General features: G+C 41.6%; 1 protein-coding gene across 3 annotated transcripts in view; it reads right to left on the minus strand.

Annotated features, from left to right (window-relative positions):
- MAPRE2 (microtubule associated protein RP/EB family member 2) overlaps positions 1-23,055 on the minus strand; it is a 104,174-nt gene that overhangs the window by 63,934 nt on the left and 17,185 nt on the right. For all 3 annotated transcript variants that reach the window (XM_068932770.1, XM_068932771.1, XM_068932768.1), the window contains exon 2: positions 13,067-13,128. Coding sequence is in view for 1 of the 3 variants with exons in the window: in XM_068932768.1 (XP_068788869.1) it covers positions 13,067-13,128 (62 nt within the window). In the remaining 2 variants the exon portion in view is untranslated. The remainder of the gene's footprint in view (positions 1-13,066; positions 13,129-23,055) is intronic.

Here is a 23,055-nt window from a genome sequence, read left to right on the forward strand (position 1 = left end):
GAAGAAGTGTTTTCTTGTGTTCAGATGGAATTTCTTGTGTTTCAGTTTGTGCCCATTGCCCCTCGCCCTATCACTGGGCACCACTGACAAGAGTCTGGCTCCATCTTCCTTGTCCCCCCCGTCAAATATTTATACACATTGATAATATCTCCTGAGCCTTTTCTTCTCCAGGCTGAACAGTCCCAGCTCTCTCAGCCTCTCCTCACATGACAGCTTTTGTGGCCCTTCACTGGACTTGCCTCAGTAGGTCCAATGTTTTTCTTACACTGGGGAGCCCAGCACTGGACCCAGCACTCCAGATGTGGCCTCATCAGTGCTGAGGGGAAGGGTCACCTCCCTTGACCTGTTGGCAATGCTCTTCCTAACGCAACCCACGATACCACTGTCTTTCCTCAAGGGCATACTGCTGGTTCATGGTCAACTTGGTGTCCTGCAGGCCCCCAGGCCCTTTGCTGCAAAGCTGCTCTCCAGCCAGCTGGCCATCAGCCTGTATTGGTGCATGGGGTCATTCTCGCCCAGGTTTAGGACTTTGCACTTCCCTTTGCTGAACTTCACGAGATTCCTGTTGGCCCATCTCTCCAGCCTGTTGAGGTCCCTCTGAATAGCAGCACAATCATCTGGGGTCTCAGGCACTCCTCCCAGTTTTATGTCACCTGTAACTTGCAGAGGATGCATTTGGTCCCATCATCTACATCATTAATGAAGATGTGAAACAGTATTGGCCCCAGTATTGACCTCTGAGAGACACCACTAGTGTCCAGCTGGACTTTGCATCACAACCCCCTAAGCCCAGTAGTATAGCCATTTTTCAGCCCATCTCACTGACCACCTATCTAGCCCATACTTCATCAGCTTGTCTATGAGGATGTTATCAGAGACAGGGTCAAAATCAAATTTGACTTTAGACTAATGTGGAAATAAATTAGGAGTATTTTAATGCTGATAAGAAGTGACCAACATACAACATCTGAAAACAGAGGTAATGGCCACACTAGAAGCTTCTGTTAACATAGTTGTCAGAAAATTAAAAAAAAAAAAGTTTGTGATATTTACATGTGACACAGCCAAAGTATAAGTGCACTTGCAGAAATTTCCCACTGCTTGCATAACATTTTTCTTGGAGGGTGGGGAATTAGGAAAAATGCATTTAACACTAAAAAGTGAGCATCCCAAGTGTGACAGAAGTACTGTCATCTCCTCCTAATCAGCATCTCACCTGATATCTCTGTTCACCTTCAAATTAGTAAGGGAAGTTGAGTATAACATTCCTTGTACAGCCCTTACAATATACCTCAGCTACAACTTCAAATTATAGCAAACACCACTTAAGCGTAATTATTTTGGTCAATGTACTCCACTTTTCAGTGGTGTCCCATGAGCCCTTCTGTCACAAGTGCAGTTTTTCCACTGGAAAAGCCTAATTTCAGGCAAATGTTAGAAAGTAGCAACATCTTTTACAAAGCAATAATTCTGATCAATGTAGTCTCCTTTTCTAATGCAATAATTATTTTCATAGTCTAAATTCATGAGAATGAGAATTAACAGGTTTCTGAAAAAACAGCAGGTTTACACATGGTAAAACAAAATTAAAGTTATTTTTTAGCATTCAGGAAGGCGTTTTTATCAAAAACGTGTATAGAAACAGGCTCTCCCTGAAGGAGTTAGCCAACAGTGTTCAGATTTGAAAAAAGTGAATAAAGCAAAGCAGGAAGAAAGCTGGGGAAGAGCTACAAAAGTTACTCCAAGGCCTGGGCACATCTCAGTTGTTCAGGTAAGCCTCGATTCATTAAGATATGTACACATGTATTTTATTCCCAGTATGAGTAGTTTCGGTAAAGTGAATATAACCATGAGCATACCCAACGAGGCTGTGTTAGAGTGAATTTTCTCTTCCTGACAGCATACATTCTGAATTTAAGTTTCATTTAATAAGTAAAACCAGAAGCCTTAGGAAATTCAGATTTCACGTCATCCAGTGGAAGTACAAACGAGATAGCTGCAGATGTATATCTGTTACAGAGTGTTGGTTTGTGCCAGCCTAAATAAGTACACAGTTCTAATCTGTAATAACATACTACACAGAAATGTTCACAAAGGAATCAGCAATAGCCAAAAATGTTACTAAGACAAGGAATATATATCAGATGTGATATGGTATATGACACGTTTCAAGCTAACCTGGCTTGTGCAGAAGAATTCACCTTTCACGTTTCACTGACGTATCATCAGCCTCACTGATTAGCCCAAAGGAAAGCTGTGATATAACAACAGTGATATAAAATTGCCTGGAGCGAAAATTCAAAACTAGTACTTTAAAGACTTTGTTTACAAAGCACTGGATAAAATCTCCCACTGTCATCCTGATACTTCATTCTATGCCTTAAATTTCAGGCTGCGCTGCATTTAAACTTACCATACCAAACAGAAAATGATAATTTTGTCAGGACAAAGAAACACTGCATGAATTTCATTAAAACAGCTACTTATCACTCCAGACATCCTGTAGATAAAGAATGAGCTTCCCACCCTTGGGGATTATAGTGTTGCCACTTTAGGCAAAGTCTTGATTATTTGCTTTCCCTGGAGAGCAAAAGAGAAAGAGAGAAAGGGCTGTCCCAATTACACAATGTGCATGGACCACATCCCTATGAGGTAATTCAAGTCTATTTTTAAATATATGGATATATTTATATTTCAGGGGTCACATTTCATATTTTAAGAAGTGTTCTGTGCCTGTTAGGAAAAGTAAAATAAAAGTTCAGATCTTTGTCAACTAAGCAGTCTTGAAAATCTAGCCATAAGCAGCAAATTCAACCTGACCATTAGTGTATAAATTCCTCACTACAGAGAGTAGTCTTGAAGAGCCACAGCCTGTGGGTACTTTTTTTAAAGAAGGCAGCAGCTACCTTTTATAGCTACTGTAAAAATTAAATAGAAATCAGAGAACTACTTGAGGATTAAAACATTGTCCACAGAAATAGAATTTTTTGTTCACAGACACAGGATTTCAGAAACCCTTAGGAGGTACAAATGTCTTAAAACAAGCCATATGCTGTTAATATTATTCAAATTGTTAAAGTTATTAAATAGGCTTAGTAGGCATTGATTAAATCCAAAAATTTTAAGGTTTAGCTAAATCCAGCTGCTTTAGGAAAAAAAAAACAAAACCTCTTATTTAGAAAGAAGTGCTCTTCAATATACACCAAAGAATTCCATACTTACAACATAAGAAGTTTCCACCAAACATCTGAAATGTTTTTATCCAACACTGCCTACATAACAAAAAGCACTAATGACAGCAGGGAAATCCAGTGAAGGATGGTTGCAAACAGAATGATTTCTTACTTCCATTAACTCCAGACAAAACCAAAATTTTGAACTCTCTTAGTGTGTGTTACATTTGTCTTCAGTGATATTCACTGGGTTATAGCAAAGTTTCAGGTACAACTTGGGGAGTTGCTTTCATCTGAAGACCCGTAAACAGAGGCCACGATCAATAAATCCTTGAAGTGACCATGCTGTCTCACTTTGCCTTTAATACTGACTGAAAAGAATTGAGACGGGAAACTGGCTCATGTCTCATTCACGCGCATTTACACGGAGTTACTTGACTGGAGCTGTTCTAGATTTACAGTAGCCAGTTCCATTTACAGGGAGGCATTACCTTTGAAACTAGTTTTCTCAATTTGTTTTGTCAGAATTCAGAGGGAAAAGTTATGTATTAAGCATAAGATCCAAATCAAAAGCATCAGAAAAATTCAGATAATCTGAGCGATGATAAAACCTTAATTAGATGTAAGTGAAATAAGTTGTTCTAGAAAAGAAGAAGGCGTTTGTGATTTTATACTTCTATATGTGTGTGTGTGCGTGTGCGTGTGCGTGTCTGTACACACATATATACACAGATATACATAAATACACACATACTGTTTCTATAAAATACAGCTTATTAACATATGTGCCCAGAGCTTCAGACATTCATATTATAAACAAAACTAATCAAATAAATTACAAATGGCAACAGTGTGGAAGATTTTGGGAAGAGAAAAGGGTGAAGAAAGATCTAGCATTTCTTTATATATTTTCCAACTGTTGAGGAAACTTTGGCTTTCTTAGGGCTAAAGATACGTGGCTGGAAAAATACAGGAAGAAATTCAAAAAACCGCAAGAGTGGATGATATACCTTTATGACATACCTTCTTATGTTCTACACTGAGAGTAACAGCAATGCCTTTTGATGGCATTTCAGTCTAATTTTGCAAAAGCAATGCTGGGGAATTGAGGAAGGGACAAATGAGAAGCCTTGCAAGACCATTTATTAAGGGATGAGGTTTCTAACACGAGACTCTCATAAGTCTATATCCAACACTCAAGTGATCCTGCACTGGTAATGATGATTACTTGTTATATTGCTCAGCTGAAAACTTGATTTGGCCTTAGTATTATATACTAAGGGTTCAAAAACAGTGAATAAAAACTCTCGGGACCAACGATTATCTGCTTGTATTGGAAAGTAAGCGTTCTGAAGCTGGTAGCCATTTGATTTGCACACACTATTCAAGTAATCTAATCCCTCACATCAATATCTGATACATGCATATAATATAAGGAAGAGAAGTCCAAAGGCTGTGGCTAAGGTCTGTTCAGCAGGTAGTGCTGCCCTTTTTCAGCATTTACAGATCCTGAACTTGTGGAGTTTGAACAGGGATTATAGCCCATTATAACTACACTTGTTAACGTTTACCAAGCTATCCAACACATTTACCAGTGCTAAAGAGGACATGAAAGCAATGCTTCCAGGAGATGGTCAATTAAGTTTTTGCATACCTGCTACTGAATCAAAAATGCTTCAACCAGCTAATAGAAAGGGCTGGACCATTACAAATCAGAACATGAAGGGGTTACTTTGTCCCAGGAAACTGTTAATTAGGTATCTGTCCTCCCACACCCAGCACAAAGCCAACATAAACCTTATTACATACTCCAGCTAATGTGAAAGAAATACAGTGTATTCATGCTTGACTCAGATCAAAATTATACTGCCAAGTCATTCAGTAGTGCACAAATGTTTCGACAGTTGCAGAACGCTGGCCTAAGAATCCAGTGCCTTACTACAAAATATCCCAGAAATACTTTTCTCATGTTTCTACAGCATGTTACAAATCTTTCTCTCACAAAGAGAATGTGTATCGTGTGTCTATCAAGTTGGCAAATGCCAAGAAATTACACACAAACTGCTGTGCTTTTTTGACTATTTACTCCCCCCTGCCCTGATAAGAGATTCATAGCATTTTACAAAAGCTGATCTCTGGCAGCTTTCCTCATTTTACAAGCACAGAAACAGGGCAGATGTTATGATCAGCTTCCTCAAAAAATACTCTCATAAATCTGGGCAAATTTCTCTCGCTTCACACCACCACTACTTCGGGGCCCAATGCTTTCTTGCATGGTTTTTCTTCCGATTCATACAGTCCTTTCAGCTCTGTTCGCTTTTTTCCAACTAGTCCTGCAGCAAAGCAAATCCTATCCCTTTTCTCCATGGCTCTGAGAGGGGTGGCTCCTGCCTTTTATCTCAAGATTTCTCCCACTTTATAGGCTTCCCCATTGTTCTCTCCCCCGTTCTTCTCCAGCCTTCCTTTGTCAGGCATAGCCCTTTGTACTGCTTGGGCAATTTCCACTTTCCTTCATCAGCCACCTGCAGAGAACCTTGCTCAAATCCCTTTCCTTCCCCCAGACAAAGCCCCTGGCATACCCGTTGTCCGGCTCATACACTGTCCTTCCCTAATTACGCTCCACTTTGTCTAGGCGGAGAGCAACGTGCTACGCCCTTTGCCTGCTAAGGGCCATGCACATTCACACGCAGCCGTGCGGAGAAGGGACACCTGTATTTAGGAGCTGCAGAACATCATCCACAATTCACACACTAGGTGACATGTTGCCCACATTGCCTCTATTAACATACTAAGCAGCTGAAATCCCTGAGGCACCTCGGTACCTCTGGAAAACGAGGTTGCAAGGATTCGTGGTCGCTAGCTCACTGAGGAATCCCGGAGTGCTTCCTCTTTTGAGCTACAAATAACGTGTGTGTTACAAACACACACAGAAATTTTTAACAGAAATTTGTCTTATCATTTAAGTAGACCTGCTTTTATTTATTTCAGGCTCACTACAGGCCAAAAGCAAGCATCTGAGTACCTGAGGCACTGTATTTTTAGTATCTCATAATTTTTACACACATGCTTCTTAAGTTGCTGTTCAGTTATTTAGATCTGTAACACACCTGCAAATAGTAGTTACAATTTGCAAATAGTGGAGCAAAGCCTGGCTTGGGAGCAATAAACTGTTCTTCTAAGTACAATTTAATTGCTAATTTACACAATTCTATTACTAATCTTAAACAAGTTGTAGTTTATTGTTTATTGATGGAAAACACAAACTTTTTAAAAGTAAACAGTCAATGTGCGTTATCATCTTAGTGATTAGTCAAAGTCTTTATTAATAAGATAATCTTCAAATGAACAAAAATTTTCACAGACAGCTTCAACTGCAATGTTACACTTACGCTAGTGCCGTGAAGAAAAAAAAATAACAACAACAACGAGATTTGTAAACTATGCCTGGAAACTTATCCCACTAACAGGCATAGTTTCGTAACAGGACTTTTGGAACCTGTCATTTTAGGCCAAGCTTTTATGAATTCTTTTAGCCCCTTATTAGCCTAGCATGCAACTGCTTTGTTTAGATACTAACACAGAAAGTTTAACACTTCATAGTGAGGTTTTAGCACCTTCTGGAATTCAAAATTAGCTAAAAAAATTCCCTTGCCTGGGTATTAAGAGGTAAAGCTAGCTGGGAAGAAAGGTACTCTCGGCCTGCTTCAGTGGGAGATACATCTACCAAGAGAAACGCGTGCAAATACTGGGCCTTGGGGAGGGGAAACAAGGAAGCTGGAAAGCTTATGAGCAATGTGCAACAGTAAATTTCCTTCTAAAAAATTACAAATTAATGACTGACTTTGTTTTAAAGATACCTAGCAATTAAATTAACTTTACCAGACAGCAGTGCTATAAACTTATGGGTCAAATGCAATATCAGCTAAGTACTACAGTAACTTAAAAAAAAAAAAGTCTAAGTGACAGGAATAGATGAAGTGTAATATAAAGCTCACATCTCCTCTAAAAGAGGGCGGGAGTGCCATTAAAATTGCACACATCTCCATTCTGAGCAGACAAGAGCACACAGAAAGTGCATGCATCCTACTGCAAAGATAAACAGCTGGATTTACTTGCTTCCATTAACCAATGACCTACTTGTCAAACATAAGCTTTAGATTTAAAAAAGCGATTACATGAAGCCTCTTATATTGGACCAAAAAGATCCTAGTTATGAAATTAGATCAAGTCTGAAAATACTTGAATGCAGTTTTGACACTGTTCTGTTATAGAAATACAAAATGAGAACCAATTATTCTTTCTAAAAACATACAATATAGTGTAACAGTATTGTCTACAATACTATTCAGAATGTGTTTATCCCATGTAGCCCGCTCAGGTCATTAGCGACGAGCCAAATCCAGACCGCATGTAAGAGGATGAAGCTCTCATGGAAGCCACTTCACAAACCTTAATTTCAGGGCACTGCCAGTTTCCGTCTATTACAAATGCGTACTTATAGAAAAACAAATCCGGCACTCCCCACCCTAAATGACAGCTGTGGCGTTCACCTAGCCTATCTCATCCCTCAGAGCTGATTTTTAGCAGAGGCCTTGGCTGCGCAGGCTTTGGTGGCAAAGCTCCAGCTGAGGCTTTTGTGGCTTGAGTCGGCTGCACCGACTTTGCCCGCGCAGAAGCTACTCCCACCATGTGCCTAGTTTCTTGAGCCCGCTCCAGACTAAAGGAAGAGCCAACAGGCAGAAAATGCAGGTGATTACAAAATTTGGGGTTGGTGTATGCCTGGAGTTAATATCACAGAGGAAACATACCAAGGACAAATTACCGGGTGTTAAGACACTGACACCCTCTTTAATTCCGCCACCTTCTATTGTAACGCAGCTGCAGCGCACGCACCGGCGGCCTGCCCGTGTCTTACCTAAGGCTAAACGGGTCTCTAGGAAGGCTGCACAAGCCATTATTACAAGCAACGTTTTAATGTTAGGACAGCTTCTAAAATTAAATATCTTGCCTCATGTTGCATGCACCTGACCTCACTAGCGTGCTGCTGCGCAGTGTCAGCAGCTCACGTTTTACTGTGTCTCATCATGTAGGGTGATTTTCTGGGAGCCCTGGACCATGGTGTGACTTAATTATGAGTCTCAACAGCCAGGTAATAAAACCTAAATTTCCCTGCTCCAGTGACTGCACAGAAATATTGGAAAATGTTGACACTTGTACTGGAATTAAAAAACACCACCACCACCACCACTCAAAATAAGAGGAGTGTTTTGGATTAGCTCTTTCAAGCCATTGCTTTACTTTTGGGGCCAGATGTTTTCAAGATGGCCCCTACCAGGCACAGTGGTGTTCGGGGAGCCTGTGCAGAGCTGCTGTGCTTCTCCAGGCCCCTAAAACAAAGTGCAATGATTGGGTTTGAGAGTCTGGATTTTCCTCTGCGGCCAGGAGCGCAGGAGCACCGCAGCGCCTGCTGCGTGGGTGCCTACTCGAGCCGCAGCATCGAAGAGGCGGCCAGGTAAGGCACGTGGCTCCCGCCTCGCTGCCGGACGGGAGCACGTGTCCGGCACAGGAGGTGCTGGCAAGGACACAGCCATGGTGCTGAGCTCCGCGCGCCCTCCCACCACAGCTGCAGCAGCCTTTCTGGCTTTGCTCCGTTGTTTGCAGTATTCCTCGGCAGCACTGCAGCACGCATGGCTGTGCAAGCCCTACTTTCTGTTCCTTTCTTCCCTTCTGCCTTCCTTTCGCTCTCTCCCCTCCCTTGCTCTCTTTGCTTTTCCTCCCACAGAGGAAACCAAGAGCTACTTACCACTTAGCTGTAGCCACCTTCCCTCTGTTGAAGTGAGCAGCACCGGATCGTGGGTGCCTTCAGTATCACAAATAGACCATGAGCAAGACACTGAGATTACTAGAAATAGATCCTGTGTTTTCCTAACTGTCCAACTTTCCTCATGAGTCTGCCTGCAGACTCCGGATGACCGCCTGGCATCAGTGTGTCTTCTGCTCACATTTGCAGGATTATACTTATAAAATCTAGAAACCACTTTGAATAATGAAAATGATATCTTTTTCACCATTCAGATGCACTACCAAAACTTCATATTTGACGTATCTGACAAGGATTTTTTCTAAGCCCCCTCCCCCGCAAAAAAAACCCTATACTGGAGCTAAACTTAAATTGTTACTTGCAACATCCTTTAACAAACTTTCTCCAGCTTTTAAAAGGATCATCATTAATAGGCAAAATGCAGAAGGCTACAAAAAGGACTAGAAATAAAGCTATCGTTCTTATTTTATTAAATATAGTCAAGGCTTCAGCAGCCACGACACAAAGTAGCAACATTTTGTAACCTCTGAACAGTCAGACTGTGTATAAATTGAAGAAAGGTTTCTGTAACAATTTGAGCACAAAAGGTACTAGTGGCATTACAATAATGTATTTTCCTCATTACAACAGTGTATTTTCCTCATTACAGTAGAAAATGAGGTTTCTATTTAATAATTAAAAAATAACCCAAACCATAAGTTATGTATTTTTGTAATTGTGAAATTATGTCAGGGCTGTTGACAGGTTTTGCATTTGAAGGCATCTCATTATTAACTTTTAAGAAAACCACACAGTATCTTTTCGAAAAGCTAAATTACATTTTTTTTGATAAATCAGCCGGCTTTGCTGAGCTCCTGTGGGATAATTCCTGGTATTGGACACTGCAAAAATAAATATCACCCCAAAGTTCAGAATATTTTCAGACAATACCATAAAAGGATATACAAGCTATTCAATTACTAAGTTAAGAAGGGAAAGAGGACTGGTGAGTATGAAGCCATAAACAAACATTCCATTTAAGTTAACTTTTGTCTGTTAGGTTCAGAACTTAGGTCTCAAGTTTTCTTATGTTGAATCAAAACCAACTATAAAGCAGCTGTGTCCTGCGCAGGACTGACTCCTAAGCAGATGTCTTCCACTACATTTTGGGGAACCTTTATGCTGTTTCCATAAAATGAAAAATGGTTTCACAGCAGTCCACTGAGTCCAGAAGTTCAAATATTTTGCTCTCAATTCCTTTGGCTGATAAGGTACAAAATAGCCCTTATGGAAGTCAAGTCTTCTTTGGTGGAAATTAAGGTGACCAATTTGGGGAAACAAGCAGTGGGGAGCAGAATGGGAAACATGAGGCGCCCTTATTTAGAAGTGGTATTTTATTCTGCACCAGGGATGGGATTGCGGGGGTGGAAAGAAGTGAGGAAAAATGCTTTATTCTCCCAAGTTGAAGCTATTATATGCATCTTTTGCAGAAATGACCAGAGAATATTTGTTTCTGTGCACAGAAGGAAAGAAAGAGATCATACAGGGCTTTTTGTTCAGGCCTCCCCTGAACAAATCATCATATACATATTTTATATACATATTTACTTTTTCTTCTCCTACCTCAAAATCACTGAAATATTACAGGTAATCCCTGAGCTAACGTTCCAGCTGAAGCCAGAACTGCTTTCTAAAGTTACGGTATACTGTAAATATCTTAGACATAATACATCAAGCAAAGAATTATAGCTGCCAGTGAAAAACACCTTATCTACATCCTGCACATGGGAGATCCTAACGTGAGGACTGTAGAATTCCTTGGCTGTCCGACACTCGTTCCTCATGCTGTTGTCCGCAGAACTTCAACAACCATCTCATGAAAAAGTGCACCCGTGTGTCAGGCTCAAACACATTCAGACACTTACAGGAAGGTTTCCCGAGTGAAGACTAATATATAACAACATGTTACACGGATTTAGCTTTTGCAATTGTAATCACTCAGCTAATGCTCTAGCAATATAATGAATCTCTGGAATTAAAAGGCTGATAGCTAGATCTTTATTTTGACATACAAAAGGCCATTAAGACTAAGGGATTTGGAGAGGAAAGGCTACACTGTAAGCAGCAATCCACAGGGAATACACTGGAAAGCTGTCTATTGCTTCAAGGATAGGGTTACCCATTCCAGGAAATCTGCATGTTTCAGATAAGTTTCTATTACACAGGTAGGATGTAGTCTGCTTTTGTAAGTGTCCACTCGATGCTTGTGTGCTCTCACACTATCCGCACTCAGTTTTCTTCAGATATCCTTTTGTTTCACAGTGCTTGTGAGAATGCTAGTATAACCAGAGAAATGCAGCTTGACTTTAAGTAGCGTCATCTATTCTGTGCAAGATTATACAGTGACAGAGAGAATCCACTACAGATCTGCAGCGGGAGTGCAGATCTGCTCCTGGGAAGGAGCGTGTCGACAGGGAAGGACCTTTCCTCCCCTCAGTCTTGGTTTTGGATTTTTCCTGTAGTCCAGAGCTATTGCAGCATCCTTGAAGCACACAAGCCTCTTTCAGCTCCAAATTATAGACTGTTCTTCACCTGAGCATTTCCAGGTGTACTTGGGACCTGCCCATCTTCTAATTACTCTGAAATTAACTCCTCTCCTCCAACCTGAAGTAGCTGAACTCTGTGGCTCCTCTTAACTCCCTCTGTCCCAGTTTCAGTCTCTTCTCCTTAACTGGCACTTGTGCCAATTAACACAGGCAATATAATTGTTACGTTTGCATGGAACTAGCCCTGAATAAATTCTCACATCTATTGTGTATCTGGAGAAATTTTTCTGTAGACATATATATTTTTTCAGAGCACTAAACTTGGAGCAAATCCCTAGCTTCACCATGAAACAAGTCTTTAAAATGGCTAAGGCACAAAACCCTTCTACTTTTAGCTTAAATACCAAGCATGGAAAAAGTGCCACAGCAAACCGAAATGCCTCCTGCATCCAGCATTAGCCTTTATACACCTTAAGAAGTTTTAAAGCATTAGCAGAAATATGCTGCTATGTTTTAAAATGCAAGTTTCTCACTACACAGCCCTAGTATCACTTAAGTGCAATACATATTTTTAGCACCAGCTATGTTTAAGAACTATCCCTCCCCTCCACCCCACGCTTTATTGTGAGCCACTTTCACCCAGCACTATATCCCTTGCCACGAGTTAAGGCATACACAGCATCCAACACAACACTGTGAGTGGTGGCAACGGCCAAGCTGTTCAAGCGGGAGTTTCACTAGCAGGTACCCTACGCTCCGCTTGGGCAACGGTTGTGATTTCTTGTGTAATTGCACAGATGCAGCAACAACGATGCAAGGGGAATAAATGATAGCTGCTCCAGGAGGCAGCACGCTGCTGTGGGCGCGAAGGCTTTCTAACATTGCCACCTTGTGGGCCTACCTCTCAGCATGCCACTGCTCCCTACCGCTCTCAGCAGGTGACTCTCTGCCCAGATTTCAAAGATGCCAAGCTGGAGGCAGGACAGTTTAAGCAAAAAATCCAGCTCAGGTGGGATGCGATCTAAACTCAGATAGATGAGAATTAAAACAAGGACAGAACTTCACAAATTCTGAATTACTAACCACGTGTGGTAGCATTTGATTTAGTTATCCCTCCCTCCATTTAACATTATAAAGGTAGCATTAATAATGCACAGAAGTGCTAGCATCTAATAAAACAACAGGTGAAAGCAATAACATGATTTTCCAAAGTTAACAGAAAGGGAGAGGGAAGTTAGATTCAACATCCATCTTTAGCTTTCCTATCTAATTCCTTTTCGCCAGCACTTCTTTCTTACTCTAGTCAAAAAACAAAATATTTCCCAAAAGTTTGTAGCATCTAGTTTAGCTTTCATCATTCCTGTTTCATGAATGGATAACACTTAGTGACTTGAACCTATTACTTATACGGTCAGAGTTGTTGCAAAGGAATATCACTTACTATCGACATCAAACCTACCTAGCTACCCCCTTAAAGGCGTCAAATAAATGTTACTTTCTCTGTCACAAGCATTGTAACAAACATATAAATACATAACCGTACTTACTTTGAGCATCCAAACACTTTCCCTGGTTGCCGGTTTGAACTGTTCCTTGCAGCAATTTGGTACTAGAAAGAAAACATGAAAACATTTAGTTCAACAAGTGAACAGGGGAAAGGAAGGAGGGGGAAAAAAAAAATCACTGAATGGTCTTTGTCTATATCAGTTGTGCAGTGATGCAACAGCCACGTTCTAAAAATGGAACAACAGACGAAGTTCGTCATTACAATACCCTAATTCAGCTACTTTCACAATGGTTCAGTGTCTAACACATCTGCACAACAATCAGATGTCCCTCTGATACAGTAGTAAATCTATTAGGTCCCTTATGCAGGGCTACATTCAGACTTTATTCATAATTGCAGGGCACATTACTGTTTCTTCATCTGACCATGCTTCTTCTGAGCACAAGCAATCAGTTATGACCATTGCAACATGGGACTGAGGCCTTGCTGCACTTGCCTGAATGGCTTTTCAGAGAGAAAAAAAAAAATCTACCATTGAGTAACATGAACTGATGGCCAGGCAAAGCTAAGTTTTTGCTATTGCAACACTAAAAAACACCTGCAATGCTTTCAAGTGATGCTTCAAGGAGACCGCCCACTTTCAGCATCTACATTTAAGGCCCATTCCTTTTTCTGTTCATAGATTTCCTAGAATTACTAGACTTGCCCTCACATCCACTTTCTCAAGTGCTAGGAACTGGCTACATTACAGAAATGTAAGTGGGAGCAACCAAATATGGTTTTCAACTTATGTCATCAGTTACATACTGGGGTTACGTGCTGACATAGCTAAGTTTTTTAATTTGCCTTCCTCCTAGTCAGCAGCAAATTTCATTCTTAGTAGGTAAATAATTGTTTATACTCACACTAAGGCTCTGGTTGTTGCTTGTCTTGCATTCCTAGTCAACTAGTTGGACAGTTCAGAGGGAGGGGTATTGCAAAGGCACCTCTGCGTAACAGCCTGAAATGGCATCAAACAGGAGCCCAGGGGTGCTCAGACTGAATTAGGACTGAGGGATGCAAGAAGCTCCAGCAGAGGAATTTATATTCATCATAAGCCCTACCTCCGGAGGAAGAAAACATAAAGCCAAATCTCATTTCAGTTCATTATCTCATCTGGGAAACGTAAACAGACCTTTAAATATGGCTTGTTTAGAGCACTGGATCCCAGCTCCAGGAGCTGAGTGAGTCATCCTGGCAGAAGGCTTGACTTAAGAAGGCTGCTGGCACACTGGAAGGCTGAAGCACCTTAAAGCCAAACCAGAATGGGAATGAGCTATTAAACATGCTATTGTTTCATTTTTTCAAATCTCTCCAAACCTCTTAGGCTTTGCATTTCAATATATTATTTCTTTTTTCTTCTTCATTTGTTTAATGTGGAAAGTGAATCCAGCATGGCTGACAAACCTCAGGCATCCTATTGGCAAAGGAACAGCAAATCCCTCATGGTATGCTGGTTCTTACTCAAGCAAACCCATGAACTTACGATAGGATCTACCAGCACTACTGATATAACCTGTAAGAACGGGGGACTCATAAGACGATGAATAAGACAAGCAATGTCACATTAGAAGGTGTTGACAGTACTTCTAAGAGGCAACAGTAGTGGAGAGATATGGAGGATTCCCTTAGAAATGTGAAAAATTAATTTGCATTTCAGCTTCTGCAGCATTTTCCACACGATACACTCGGTACAGAGTGATATTTATGTGATATTGAAAACAGAGGTAACTATTTCCTTTTCTCAGTAAGGAGACCTTGGTTTGAGAGCGATCTGAATCATATCACCACAATGAACTTTATTAATAGAGTACAATCTTAAAAAAAATTCCCCACAGCAGAAGTTTCTAAAGCTTGAAGACCGATGATGGCCTATGAGCAGGCTGACTCAAAGAGGTACATCTCAGCACCAGCCCCGATTTTTGCCTGTACGCAGGTGTCACCTGAGCTATGGGGAGCAGCGTGACGGCTGTGGCCGCAGGAGCTAATGGGCATGAATATGCTGCCTTGCAGTAGCCCTCCCAGGTTGCCACCTGCTCCGAAAGCCATGCCAATACCTGGACCTGCACTTCCGGCTTCAGGTGCAGGAGCAACCTCCAGGCAGGGAGTGGTAGGAAACGCAGGATCATGAAGGTGGGGTTTAATTCAGGTGGACGAAGGAATGCAGTAGAGGTCCTAGTTAGTGGGCATGAGGCAGGTAACCACAGGGAGCCAAAGCCCTATTTGGAAGGGTGGGGGGGAAAAGGCATGCAGTGGGAAGACGAGGGAAGAAAGGAGGCCACATGTTTCCTTCCACTGTGGGCCAGGCCATGCACAGCCCACATCTGCAGGTATAAGCATCATATCACTGATCTACATAGACCAGCAAGCACAAATCAATTCTTCAGTCAAAACTCCTTGACACACGGGCCACATAGATTTCAAAGAGGGTCCCCATCTCCTAGAGTCATCCACCAAGACATCTGAAAAGTTACTCATTGGTAAGTATATAGGAAAAAGGCCATGAAGGAGAGGAGAAAGATTTAAAGGATTTGGAAAAGACCTAATAACAGAGGAAAATATATTTCTCTAATGACCATTTAAAAAGAAGTTTCAGAAAGCCCTATACAGGTAAAAGTGTGCAGGTTATGCACTTTTCCAGACAGGAATTTATGTTTTGTTAGTGTTTTACAGTTATGCACAGCTTACAGTACCCCATATTATATTGCTGCAAATTACCCCAATAGGGGATTGAGCTGGGGGAAACACAGACCTGCAGCTTTTCCTTGTGCATTGCAGTGACTGCTTTCTCAGATGCAGCTGAGTTGCACAACTTGCCGCTGACGCTAGCCTGTGCTGGTGGCCTTGAATGGATTCGGCAGACTCTCGCTGTCCCGAGTTTATCAGTCCTTGTAGATTGAACAGGACCACTGGTCTCTAGAGCTTATCAGTTCTTGGGAGACCTTCACATGCTACCTCTTAGCACATGCTTTTCCTCTCTCTAGCCTTGTTCTCTGATAACTATTGCTATATCCACGAACTTAGGTACCTATCAAATGCATTCACACAAACTAAGGCAGGACGGGTTTCTGTGAAAATAAAGTTTTATAGCATTTTAAGGGGTAGTTTTAACCAGAATAAACACTGACCAGGGAGGAGGAATAAATGAATCAAACCAAGCAACAGGCAAGAGGGATATGAGAAAGCAGGGTAAAAGCCAAGCAATTAAGTCAAAAAAAAAAAAAAAGACAGCAAAACAAAGGTGAGCTGCAAAAAACAAGGTACAAGAGCTTTTAGAAGCACACCTCCATACAGTCATACTATAAACATAGCTGTTAGGTTGAAGAGTTGAGGAGGACAAATTATGAGTTTGTTTGATTTGAATCACCTTACTCTGATTCTATGTACTATTTACTATGTAAAATACACTGACTAGGTATTTTACGAATTTTCTCTGAGGGAGCTGATATTTTCCTTGTAGTCGCATTCTGCTCCTGTGTCTCAGTGGCCTCAGCGCTTCCCACCCTCCTTTTTTTGTTTTCCCCCGTAAGCACTGCACTGGGAATGTGATGCTGCATGATGCAAGACCTAAACACAATTCATAATATAAGCTGACAGACACTTATTCAAATATCCTCAGCAATTACAGGGGAAAAAAAAGCTTCAAAACCAACTTATTTTTAGCAACTGAAAGAATTCAAGCAAACCAGTTGTGGCTGCTGTCCAGGCATTTACTGAGCGGAAAATAGCTTGACAAATTGCAGAAATAGACAAACTCAGAGTGCAAGTCAGAAAACAGTGTATATCACTATTCACGTACGCTTTCCTGTTGTAAAGATGAACTGAAAGATTAATTCTAAAGCTCCCAGTGTCAAGGGAAAGAAATGTTGTTTTTTTATGACCTGTGCATGAATCAAAAAACTTAAAAGCTGGGCAGATATCTCAGCTTACTGGTAACTAGCAGCCCAACCCTATGCTGTCTTACCACTCCTGTGTACTCCCTTCTGCACTTATTTGTGGTCTCTGTGACTGTTTGAGTCAGGACTGGGCTGTGCAGCCATGTACTGAGGTACTCCAATACAGGCACAAAGCAAATAAATCAAGTAAGTGACCCGAGTTTAGCACAGTCTTCCACTGCAAAAACACGAAAAATGCCCCAGTTTAACTTTGAGCACTTCAGAGGGAAGGCAGTCATCAGCGTCACAGCAGTGAAGAGCTGCTAGCAGGCACACAACAACGCCTCGGACTGTGTTCGCCTTTGCCATTTCCAGCCCGGCTTTGTTCCAGCGGCTCTGCTTCCCTGCCACTGCCCTGATTTCCAGTCATAGATTGGCAAGAAAAAGAAGTCTAGAGGCTGCCTATAAAACCCTGTTCCCTCCTTCTCATTTACAAAGCACCCAGTCTTTTTTTGCCCATTCTCAGATCAAGAATATCCAAAGCATGTTCTCCTTAACAACCCAGTAGCCTGAGTTTCATTTCCCAGGAAGAAGTCTTCTGCTTGGCGTGGTTAGCTGCTAGATTTTCTCCTCATGGAGCATAAACCAGCTTCTCTCATTTCTGCTGCCCTCTCCCCTCCCTCCTCAACGTTTTATAAACAGGAGTTTCTAAGACATGAGTACCTTTGAACATGGGGTTCAAAGTTGCAGCCAACGACAATGCAACATCTGCATCTTTGCAGCAGCTGACCTGTCCCGCTCCCATTGACGGATACCTTACGTGCCTTCCCGACTGCAACCTGGGATACACAGTCATTATCTTCCAAATGGGAAAAGGTGTAACAGAGCTCAGATCATCTGATTTTTATTAGACTTAGCATGACAGATTTGGCAAACTTTTTTAATTGGCATAACAAGCTACACCAAACCAGTATATCAGGCAGTAGGTGGTAGATCTAATAGGAAAAAACATGAGAACGTGCATCTATCGTTCCTTTTACTTAGCAGCAGGCTGCCACGTTATGGAGGCTGCTTACCTCCATTTCAACTGGAAATGTTTTTGCTCCTTTTTGAGCAAGCAATCTTTCTTCCATGATTTGAGACATCCTTTTCTATTTATTTCTTCTGTATTAAACTTTAGTTCAGTCGCTGATGTCCGCTTTTCAATTTCTATCATACCAATTAAAAAACTGTTCTACTTGCATTGTTAGTGACTGCATCTGCTGGCTTCTACAACCAGCAGACAATCACCAGTTTTGTTAAGCATCTGTCTGTCTTTTGCACATTTGACTGCAGTGTACTATTGAGGCTCTTCCATACATGTTAATTTATCATGCATTTCAGTGAGTTTTTCTGGGAGGCAATATATCATCTTCCAGAATGTGTTAAGAATGAACAGAGGAGGTCAGTTTTCTGCTTTGTGTCATGAACTAGAATCTCTTAACACACTTCTTCTGAACGCTTTCCTCTTTGTAAACAAAGTCATGCGGTGGTGGTGGTGCATGTGTTTCACAGCGAGGCAAGAGAAGCCAGCACGGACCTTAAGATTCCGCATTATGAAGAATTCAGCAATAATACTGCCTTAAGGTATTCCTGCTTTAACTGTTCATCGTCTTTTCTTGCAGATAAAGAAACAAAACAAAACCCCCAAAAATGGATCAGTTGACTATGTCTGTGGCCAGTGTGGCCCCACCAACACTTGGGCTGGCACACCAAGGCAGCAGTGTCCCTTCAAGGAGCACAGGAACTCACTACCCAGCACTGCTGACTACAAACAGGTGCAGGGAAAGCACCACTCATTGGGCTGCAATATCAAGCTTTGCAAGCACCCATGCACTGCTCTTAGGATACGGCCTGGAGAATAGCGGGTGTACAGAATTATATCACGATGCACACCAGTTTTTCCCTGTTGTTCAATAGGGAAGGAGTGAGATGCATATGGAGGACACCAGCAGCAACTGCTTTAGTCTAGGATATTAACAGTTTCCAGTACATTTACAGCTTCCCATGCTGAGCTTTAGGCTGTATTTTGTGGCTGAATTTTTATAGGCTAATCAGCAACTTAAAATTAAAAAGATGGCTGAGGAAAAAGAATTACAGTCCATACCCAGAGGTTAAAATAATATTGTCTGTGTTCTGATCTGAGATATTTTCTGAAGTTCTTCAAGACAGCAAAACCTAAAGTTTACCATGAGGAGTCCTGAAGGCATAACAGTATCTTGAATTACCAAAGTTAACATCTTTCAAGATGAGCATGCTACACATTTCTACACAATAAGCATGGCAGAAAGTGCCCAAAGATAACTTTCATAGAGGTATTTATACAGGCAGCTACAGTAAGCTGTTGGACTCTTGGGACTGTTCAAGGTATTTAAAATTGTACCAGCTTTATGACTAGCAACATATTTTGGCAAATAAACTGTGTTAAGGGTTTTAAGGGACAAACATTTAAGCTAAGCAAGAAATTTGCATTTAAGCGTTACCCTTCACTGTAATCCTTATGCTACTAGATACGCCCTAGAAAAAGGCAGGTAACTCTGTCAGGGGTCCTAAGATTAGATGGCCTGAATCCTCCTCTACTGTGAGATTCGTTTTTCAGATCTCCTTTACAGTAAATGAAGAGAAATAAGCATATCCAGAGAATATTCAGCAAAAATCAGTTAAGTGTCCATAGAGAAGGGGATAAAGGCTCCTGCCAAACTTCTGTTCTAATACTTCACTCAGCACACAGCAGTTGGCCAAGCCTGCAATTTGTGTAGCTTACCAGTGAGACCAGTGAGAAGAACTGATTCCTGCTAAGCTACAGGATTGAGTAGTTTTTTTTTTTTCTTTTTAATTAAAAAAGTCATCTCTGAAACACCACAGCATTTGGTAACCATGCCTATTTCATGTCAGGAAAGAGGCAAGTGTAGTCCTGGAAAGCGAGTGTGCAAATTCTTGCCGCTGGGATGGAGTCACAGCACAGGCCAGGTGCCAACTAGCTAGAGAGCAACTGTACAGGAAAAAATCTCAGGGGTCCTGGTGGACAACAAGCTGAACATCAGTCAGCGTGTCCTCGCAGTAGAGAACAACTCCCTGCTGAGCTGTGTTTGCAGGAGTGTAGCCAGCAGGTCCTGGGGAGTGATGATTCCCCTGTATGCAGCACTTGAGAAACTGCATGGGGAGTACTTGTTTCTGGTTTCTGACTCTCCAATACTTTAAAGACAGACATACTGGAGCCTAGTCCAGTAAACTAAGATGCATAAGTGGCTGGAGCACATGATGCACAAGGAGAAGCTGAGAAAGCCGGCTTTACTCAGCCTGGAGCAGAAAAGGCTCGAGGTGGAACTCACTGCAGCCTGCAGTTACCAAATGGAAGGGCGTAGAGAAGAGGGAGCCAGGCTCTTCTGAAAGGCACACACTGACAGTGCAAGAGGTAACAGGCAAGTTTCAACAGGGCAGAACCTGACTGCATGTTAGGAAAAGCATTTTCAACATGAGGGCGGTTGAACATTGGAATGGGGTCCAGCAAGGCCGTGGAGCCTCTCTGTTCTTTGACACATTCAGAACTCAATAAGCCTCTGAGCAACCTGATCTGTCTGGAACTGCTTTGAATGGGGGTTGGACTAGACCATCCGGAGGCCTTCTCCAACCTGTATTGTTCTATGATTCCATGTAAAAGTACCATAATTGCAGGCTGCTTGTCAGCTGCACATGCCTTATCCAGGGAACAGAGATTCAGTTAAGATACTGGATTGACACTTCAGATACCTCAGTCCTTTTGCTAATTCTGGAGTGTCTTTCTCTGCCTCAGGTTCCTGGACAGAAAAAAAGGACTAACTCACAAGGACATAAAGGTAGATTCCAGCATCTGTGGAGTGTTTAGGTGGTAAAATAGCTAAAATTTTTTATACTTCAATTTTAATTCCCCAGTTTAAAAATCCTTTTGCTCTTTACAGCACCAGTGAAACAGTTAAAGAGTTCTTGGACTCCTGTCTTGTACAAACAGAATGGGTTACTTGCAATCAGTTGCAGATGTACAAGCCTACTGAAGGAGGTAAGGCTACAGTTTGCGGAAAAATCACTGAGAACCTCTGAGCAGACAGGATGCTCATGTGACAGATGAAGATACATTTAAGGGTGTAGCATCACCTCCATTGCACTACATAGTTCCCCACACATGCTCCAAGTCATAAAACACAAGCTGAGAAGTTGGAGCGTGTTTGCCTCTCCTTATTCACCTAATAACAACCAATCAGCCATTTTTCCTGGGTGGCATTGAGTAGTCACTTATCCATAGCTCCACAATGTGATCGGCATCCCCTGAATGCCAACTTCTATTTGAGGGACTGTTTTCATCCTTTACATTACGCAGTCAGTGGAGAAGAGCGGTCAAGTGCTCCCAACAACATAAGCACAGCAGGTGGTCAGAATATCTGGCAAGTCCATGTTTTAGCTTTCTCCAAGCTGATCAGGGGCAGATCCCCACCACTGTGAAAACCGAGGACACTTGTGTTATGGTAATGACCCCATACAAGCAGTTTATACAGCTGAAATTGCAGAAACTGTATATTTGACACACAGAAATCACAGAATCAATGTAGCTTTGTGGATCTTGATTATTTATAGAGCTGGTCTCTATTTTATGCTAAGGGAAATGAAGAACCTCTCAATGAGGCTCTTCAAAGCCGGACTGTATTTGAAAGCTGCCTGATACACTTTACTCCTTCAGTTAAAATAACATCGCCACCTGATCACAGCTTGTGAGCATCAGGTTGAAGGAAAACATTCCAACCTGTGAAGCAAGAGTGATAGCTTATTATATCATTTAGTTTATTTTTGATATCATGCAATTAAAGCAAGCAACATGGGAAGGGGTTCTACAGGCTGTCTGTCAAACTTCAACCTTTCAAGTTAACACTGATGTGTTCTGAAAGGATAGTTTGTATTTGAATTTTACCGAGTTTGAAGTTTTGTGGCTGCATTTGTGAGCTGCAGTATTTCCTCCAAGCAGCAGCAGTGTGAAACTCACAGGAATTATCTTTATTAACTTTGTTCTGCAGACAAGAGCCACAAAACACAGCAGACCAGTGCACTAACTTGAAGACACATGCATCACATGCTCAGTAGAAAAGAGATAATGAGGAATTTCCAAAGGATTATACAGCATCAGAGTGAAGTCAAACTTCCCCAATGTTGTGCTCTGGAAAGTTTTTCCTTCAGCTTACTGCCTGCAAGCACTGATTTGGAGAGGCACTAAAAACTTATTTCAATAGCATACACAGTTTAAGTGTAGCTACTTCTTTCAGTGTCTTTCCCAGACACTTATTCTATTTTCAGTTTGATATCACAGCTAAGCAAGAAAAGACACCACTTGACCAAAGAAACAGATACTTTGGACTAATTTAATAACACTAATGACTAATTTAATAACCCTAATTTAATAATTAATAACACCATTTACAGGTACACTATTTCCCCTATAGTTGACTGAACTTCTATGCTGGCCAATTTTTCACAGCTAGAAGACAAAGTCTTTTAGCTTAGATGGGGCAGTAAAGCTCTGGCAGTTTCTTAACTGTCACTATTCAATGGAGAACTCGACAATAATGCTTAGGTATCTGTATGACATAATCTAATTGGGAGACCCATATATAGGAACATAAACCTGCCAGTTCAGCAAAGTCTGTGTCAAGGAACCAGGCTTGCTGTTTCTCCACAGGCACACGCAGCCTGCCCTAGACAACCTAGCACCAGTTATCGTTGCTAAATAAGCTTTCTCAGAATGTGCAACTGGGGCAACTAAGATTTCTGTACTTAGTGCCTTAATGCGATAGCCTCCTAGCAGCTGTTTTTCTATGGAGGGACCAGGGTGTCCTTCAACTGAGCCTGAAAGAGTGCTTGGCACATCTCCTGGCATGCAGAAACTCAGTAAACATTTTGCACCTAGGGTGTCCAGGATGGCAACTATCAAATGCTTTTCTCCACAACTACTTTAATAAACAGTGCCAGAAACAAAATATGTGGGCACAAGCTCCACATGCGTTTCAAGGCTCTAAATAAAACCGCCACAAATGAGATCCCCATTTCCCAAACA

The sequence above is a fragment of the Struthio camelus genome, chromosome 2 (genome assembly GCF_040807025.1).
Source record: "Struthio camelus isolate bStrCam1 chromosome 2, bStrCam1.hap1, whole genome shotgun sequence".
NCBI classification, from domain to species: domain Eukaryota; kingdom Metazoa; phylum Chordata; class Aves; order Struthioniformes; family Struthionidae; genus Struthio; species Struthio camelus.